The sequence below is a fragment of the Trichosurus vulpecula genome, chromosome 7 (genome assembly GCF_011100635.1).
Source record: "Trichosurus vulpecula isolate mTriVul1 chromosome 7, mTriVul1.pri, whole genome shotgun sequence".
NCBI classification, from domain to species: Eukaryota; Metazoa; Chordata; class Mammalia; order Diprotodontia; family Phalangeridae; genus Trichosurus; species Trichosurus vulpecula.
Window position 1 is genome coordinate 262,738,852 of NC_050579.1, and position 7,590 is coordinate 262,746,441.

Consider the following 7,590-nt stretch of genomic DNA (forward strand, 5'->3'; position numbering starts at 1 on the left):
TAGATTAACATGATCCTCACTACATTAATGTCCACTAGGGCAATAGCAATCTCCTGACTGAAGTTCATGAAATAGAAGATACCACTCAAGGCCAGAACTCACAGTGGACCAATAGGAGCCAGATTCAGACACCAGAAATTGAAGTAGAGAGTGCGGCCTGATACCAGCCACTTGTCTAGATAGATCAACAGCAGCAAAGGTGTACAGATTATAGCAGGGACAACCAAACAAGGCCAACCCAAACCATTCAAGAGTTCCAGAAAGGACAGACCTGAACACAATATCCCAAACAAGAACAACTGAGGATGAAAATATAAGGGGAAAACACACACACACATACACACACACACATACTAATCACAATTAATAAATACTATGGGTTACACAAAACCTAAGCAAAAGTTAACCCAAAAGAGAATTTAACACAATTATAAGCAGAGCTCCAGTGGAAGAAGTAAATTAATAAGTAAATAAATGAGTTTGGGAGGAAAAAAATTAAAAGGAAAGAAGAGGTGCAAAACCTTGCTCAGACAGTAGACAAACAAAGAAAGAGCAAACAATTCAAAAACTTTTTTAAAATAAAAGGATTTTTTTTAAATAGAAGAAAATGTAAGTTATCTACAATCAAAAACTGACCCAAAAACAGACCAGGGAAAGATAATTTAAGAATCATTGGACTCTCTGAAAACCAAACAAAATTAAAAACCTGGGTCCCATATTTCAACTAATCATAACGGACAAGTGCTCAGATCTTTTAGAACCATGGGTCAAAGTGAAAATATTCCTAAAAGAAATCTCAAACTGAAACTGCTCATGCATGTGTCATAGCCAAAATCCAGAGCTTCTAAGTGGGAAAACAAAAACAAAACAAAGCATGCAATATTTGAAGTCAGTTCTTTCAAGTACAAGGAGTCACAGTCACACAAGACTCAGCAGGAAAGAAAATAACTGCAGTATGACAGTCCCCAATGCAAAAGACAAAGGATTACAATCAAGAATAACTTTTCCTGCAAAAATGAGCAAAATCCTACAATGGGAAAAATGGACCTTTATTAAAACTTTGTCTTTCCTAATGAAACTCCAAACCTGAATGGAAACTTTGAAGTATAATGAATTATAGGTAGCATTTATATAAAGTCACTAATATGTGCCAGTCCTCGTGCTAAGCACTTTACACACATTATCTCTTCTGCTCCTCACAATGACCCTGTGAGGTAAGTGCTATTACCCCCATTTTGCAGTTCAGGAAACTGAGGCAAAGACTTGCCTTGCCAGTAAGGGTCTGGGAACACATTTGAACTTAGGTTTTCCTGATACCATTCCCAGCACTCTATCCACTCTGCCACCTACTGTCTCTACAAACGCATTTGAGCACTTCACAGGGGCTATAAGTACTCATGATACAAAGATACAAATGCCCTTTTAGAATCCTAATGTTTTTAAGGGTCACAGAGGGAATGAATTAAGAAACACAGGTTTCGGATATAGATTTGTTGTTTTGTTGGTTCTGAGAAAGAAAAGAAAAAGGAGGGAAAAAATGGAATATATTAGTGAATGAGTGAGGAAGGAGAAAGAACTTACTATTTCATATAAATGGGGTGAGGGAGAAAAGTATACAGAGAGAAGGTTAGGGGAAGCAAGAATCTCATGACCTCTCTTATCAGATAAGGTAAAGGAAGACTAAACACACTATTTGATGCAGAAATATATTTAAGTCTTGAATACAGCACCAGCCCTCAAGTCAGGTAGACCTGAGTTCAAATCTGACCTAAGGGTCACTTACTGTAACCTTGGGCAAGTCACTTAACCCCAACTGCCTTGCCTTCCCCCCTCCAAAAAAACCCAAAAAACAAACAAAAAAGAAATATATTTAAGTCTACGAATATACAGGGAGAGAGAGGGAAAGAGAGTAATAGGAGAGTAGTCATAGGAAAATAGTCCCAAGAAAAACAAATTTCAGTTTTGGAAATTTGATCATAGGGGTGGGGGTGATTTTTTATAAAAGAAAGTCTTAAGAACCAAAGATCAAAGTCTGAACTTTGGTGACGAGAGGAGGGGCAGAGAAGCAGTAACAGTGGTCATTTCAATTATGGATTATCCAATTCCTGCTGCTTCTCTATCCCATTCTTTGTAAAAACAGGCTGAAAAGTAAAGAAGAAAAAGTAGAAGAGGATATGAGAGAGGGAAATACATCAGTCATGATGGTGACTATGAAGGGATAAACTTATCTATAAAATTTAAGAGAATACCAGAATGAGACATCAAAAATTGGAAAGGAAAACTGGAATTGGAAAGTAAAACCCAACAATGTTGTTTACAAGAAATGCACCTGAAACAGAAATATTCATACAGAATTAAAACAAGATGCTTGAGCAGAATTTATTATGCTTCAGGAATTTTTAAAAAAAGTCATAGCAATCATGATCTTAGACAAGGCCACAATAAAATTATGCTTAAAAGTACAATAGATAATGTCAGTACTTAACATATACACACCAAACGGCATGACATCTAAGTACCTGAAGGAAAAGTTAATGGAATTACCAGAAAAAACTGATAGCAAAACTATTAAGAGCAAGGACATCCCTTCAGTCTTGGACAAATCTAACAAAAAGATAAATAATAAAGAAGCTAAGGCTTAGAAAAGTTAATATGGAAAATCTATGATGATTTCTAAATGGGAATATAAAATGTGAAACATCTTTTAAAAAAATTGTCCATGTATTAAACTAGGGCATAAAACTGCGCAAATACAGAAAAACTTAATTATTAATATTTATTGATCACTATTTACTATTTGATGACCAATTTATAATTTATAAAAATTATAATCAATAAAGAGCCTTTGAGGAGAGGTTATATGGAGACTTAATTCTAAAGAGTTAAAGACTCTAAAGAGTCCTCAAAGAGGACCATGACTTCAGGATTAGTGAACAAAGAACAAATCACAGAAACAATAGATATGAGGAGATGGATATCTCTGAACACTTTAATTGACAATGAATCAGGCAATTAAAAAGAGGTGCACAAAAAACAGAAATACTGAAAACCAAAGAGACAAAAAATACAAAAAAGTGAAATGATAAAACAGAAAAAATATTAGCTAATATATCCAAGAAAAGATTGGAAAACCAAACTGCCAATACCCAAAATAAAGGAATTAGAAACCATTCTGCCCAATTAAATGCCAGAAAACAAATGAGATGGATAAAACTGTTGGGAAAATTTATTGGAAAAATAAATTGGGGAAGAACTGGGAGGAAAAGTGGGAAAATAGATTAAAAAAAAGAGAGGAAAAGAGAAAGGGTCAGTGATATATTTTAAAAAATAAGAAAACCAGAAAAATAGAGCTCAGAGGTGGACACAGACAAGCAGGAAGTGTTAGTATTTCCATATTAAATTTAATATATATTTTAAAAAAGAACACGCTATATATAGGAGATTGTTTCATAACAATCCTCATTTTCTGGCTGTCCTTGTATATGTGAGTGGTTGTGATTTTCTAGTTCACAATCATTTTAAATAAGAAGTAACAGGTAATACTAGTACATTAATACCCCTGAGATACAAGGCCTCCAGCATGTTGGGTATGTCCTTATTATGTGCATTCCTGCTGCATCTTAAGGACCAGTAGGCCTTTCCATCTGTACTATAGCCGAACCCTCCTTTGTCTCCTTCTTAGAATGTGGATGAACTCTTTGAGAACAAGATTCTCTCACTTTTCTATTTTATGTCCCTGACATTTAGCAGAGGTCTGTACATCTTAAGAGCTTACTCAATATTTTTTCATTCATTTATCATCTGTGGACGATTTATGAAGCAGAATGAGAAAGTAATGGGGGAAAACATGGAGCCATCAAAGCAAAGCTCACTCTCCAGTGACTGGGGTCAATCAGAAGGAAGGCTTCACAGACAGGAAATGTAACATCCCATTCCTTTACAGTGGCCAGGAACCCTAAGGGGGGAAAGACTGTGGGGTGACAGATAGTAACACAGCGATGGAAGGTCAGAAAGAGAATTACCGAACATCCCGGCTTCTGAAAAAAACTCACTACTTAGGCCCAAAGAAGAAAGAGAACAGAAACTCCCTCACACAGAGTCTTTTTTTATTTCAGGAGCCTGAACCAATGGCCTTCTCTAGGGTTGGTGGCAGAAAGCTGGAAAACCCACAACAGGACTTCTCTCTAAGAGCCTGAAAGGTGGGGAGGGAACTGAGATCCCCAAGAGCCCAGAGTATGAAAAATGAAAAGAACCATGGCCCACCACAAATGTAGAGAAGAGAATATGGCTATCCAGCTGAGAATGCAGTAGAACTCTGTTCCAGCTACTTGGGTGTAACACGGAAGACCCGAATGTGGATGGCCGAGTTATTTCGGGTTCGGGTTAATGGCTCCCGGGTGTTAGTCTCAGGCTCCAGCTCATCCACCAGCTCCACAGTGGAGGTGTTGGCAGCCACTTGCAAGGCCCCAAAGCTGCTGGCTTGCAACTGCAGGGCAATGTTGATGGCCCGATTAATGGCCAGGCCTAGGCCATGAATGTAAATCTCAGGGCAGCCACCCTGTCCCCTACCCCCTCCACCACCCTCCAGAAGCTTCTGACATCGAGCCAGCTGGGCCTTGAAGTCAGTCTTCATGTTAACATAGATGTCATTTGGTCTTCGGGGGAGACGGTGGGGAAGCCGCTTTCGAAGAGTGTACTCCACTGGGTCCAGTTCAGCCTCACTGGCTCCCCATGGCTCTCCATTCTCGGCCATAGCTCCTGTGTCCTGCGGATACATGAGAGGAAAGGGGTCAGTTAAATAGGATCCCATGGATGTTCTCCCAGAATGAGAACTTGAGGAGGAGCACACATATGTACTTTTCCCTCTTCATCCTTCTAAATAATCTAAGAATGCTAGATCTAGAAGATACTTCAGAGTTCATCTAGATCAGATGTTCTTAACCTTTTTTGTGTGTGTAGGGACCTCCTTGGCAATCTGGTCAAAGCCTATAGATCCTCTCTCAGAATAATGCTTTTAAGTGTAAAATATAAAATGTATAGGGATTACCAAAAAAAACCAACTATATTAATAAACAATTATGAAACTATTTTTAAAAGTTCATGGACCCCAGATTAGGAACCCCTGATCTAAGCCAAACGACTCATTTTATAGCTAAGGAAACTGATGCTTAGAGGAATCTTGCCAAAGATATCACAGATATTCTGACTCCCGGCCCAAACCAGGTTTCATTAGGACAGAATAGCAGATACTTGTAAGTATGTAGCATTTTATGGTTACAAAGTGTTTGGCATAATTTTCATTTAGCCTCCCAATGACTACCATCTTCTTCATGCAGAGGAGGCGACACAAAGTTTTAAAGAGACTCAGTTACCTTCCTGAACCCCTTCCCCCCGCCTGTTAGAGGGAGGGAGAAGGGAACCCAGGCATCCTGGGCTCAGACCACCAAGCTCCCGCAATTCCCAACACTGACTGATAAATGGATAACATAACAGACATATATCTATATCTACATCTACATATATCTACATACGTCATTCATCAGCCCTCAGCCCACCTACACTCACACACTCACATACACAAACCACACCCACGTTCCACACACACATATACCACAATACAGCACATGTATCCACATACTACACATACACACCACACCGTCACAGAACACACATCACACAAAGACCATACAACTACACCCCCCACACACACCCCTTCCCCCCCACTCAAAGACCACAACCTACATCAAATACACACACACACGCCCCTATCTCAGCTTCCCAGCTGTCCCAGCCCCACCCCACCCCACCCCACCGCCGGCACTCACCGACTGGAGAAGGGAGCGCCTTCCTCCCCGGGTGCCGGGGCCGGCCCGCTCCAAAGACGCCAGCGGCAGCTCAGGGTACGAGGCAGCCACGCCAGCTAAAGAAGCAGAGCCGGGCCCCCGAAGCGTGAGTAACAACGCACATGCGCACTTGGCGCCGGAGGGTTAAACCTCCCCCTCCTCTTTGCACCAATCGCCTGCCCCCTTCTTGGGTTTCCCCCTCCCTTTCCGCCTTTCCTCTTTCCTCCTTTAGCAGGCGTATTTTGGAGTCTCGCGAGGTTTCTAAAAGGGCGATGAGTTCTCTGGCGTGGAAGAAAGTACCACGTGAAAGGAGGGGGCGGAGCTCAAAGGAAGAGGGCGGGGCGGGGGCGGGGGCGGGGGCGGCGGCAGCGGCAGCTCAGGGGCCCTGAGTTGGCCTGCAGGAGCGGTGGGGGCTGGAGCCGTACTTCCTTGGGGCGTTGCTTTGCCAATGCGAGGGAGAAGGGGAGAATCTGGGCCAGCCTTGCAGAGCCGAACTAATACGGACATCCTTCCTGGAGGGGGAGGCTGAGCTGTCTGGTGAATCGTCACAGCCCCGGGCGTTCAGGCCAGATCAGAGGACTCCCTTGTGGAACCCATCATTGCCAGTCTTCACCCCGGGGCACCTTAAAGGTTGACTCCAATGCCAGGCGTTAGGTTAATTAGCACCCTTACCATGTGCATGGCACTTTACGAAACATTTTCATATATGCTCTCATGTGTGACGCAAGAGGCAGGTAGTGCAGTGGATAGAAGACTGGTCCAGGACTCAGAAAGCTCTGAGTTCAAATTGGCACAAATTAAAAGCCCGACAGACAGAGTTTCTGGGTAATTAATAATCAATTTATTAATTAGGCTATCACATAATAAATTGAGGTCAATGGTCCTTGTGGAAACCAAAGACCCCCCTCCCCCGACAGGGAGGCTGCTGAATGTTTAATTACCCTTGGAAAATGGGGTGTCCCTGAGGGTGAAAATTGTGGAGAGTAAGCCTGTTTGCTGAAAGGAGCCAATCAGGAGCCTGCAGTGAGCCAGAGTCTTGCTTAATTGTGCACCGGCCCCCCCCAACTGGCCCAAACCTGCCTTTCAGTCAACTGCTTCTATGTCCACCTGTTCCTGGGAAAGATTGTCCATTCTTTTTCCCAACCCTTTTCTGAACCTCCTCTTTGTAGTTTTCATGCATAAATCTGCCCTGCCTCTCCTGGGCTGTGGGCTCCTTTGTACCTTGTGCTGGGGGTTTCGGAACTACAGGGTGTTCCTAAAGTCTGGACACAAAGGAAAAAATGCATACGTTCAAGAAATGAAATGAATGAAAATTTCGACGTTTTATTTAATTGGAATATTAACAAATAACATCTTCAATATGATTTCCATCATTTATGATGCAAAGGATAATGCGTTTTGCAAGATTCATGTGAACTCAATGTAATAACTCCACATTGCCATCAATTTTAGCACATTCACTCTTCATGCGTTCAATCAAGTGCGTTGCATCTGTGATTTTCATTGAGTACGCTTTCTCTTTTAGCATATCCCAGAAAAAGAAATCAAGGGGACTAAGATCTATTAATATTCCAAATATTTCAAAATATGCATTTTTGCCTGTGTGTCCAGACTTTAGGGACACTCCGTAGTGTGTGATTTTCCTCCTAATAAAATTTCTGCTTTCAACCCAGCTTGGAAGTCTCTGTATTTTGAGGGGGTGGGCTTCACCTGGTAGACAAAATCAACTCTGATTGGTTAAAAATTA

At 41.6% G+C, this 7,590-nt stretch overlaps 1 protein-coding gene across 1 annotated transcript; it reads right to left on the reverse strand.

Annotated features, from left to right (window-relative positions):
• Positions 1-3,359: 3,359 nt before the first annotated feature.
• Positions 3,360-5,967, reverse strand: POP7 (POP7 homolog, ribonuclease P/MRP subunit). Its single transcript, XM_036765839.1, is given in 3 exon segments — positions 3,360-4,765; positions 5,826-5,907; positions 5,909-5,967. Coding segments are annotated over 3 exon segments (582 nt in total). The 3' UTR covers positions 3,360-4,324.
• Positions 5,968-7,590: the final 1,623 nt, after the last annotated feature.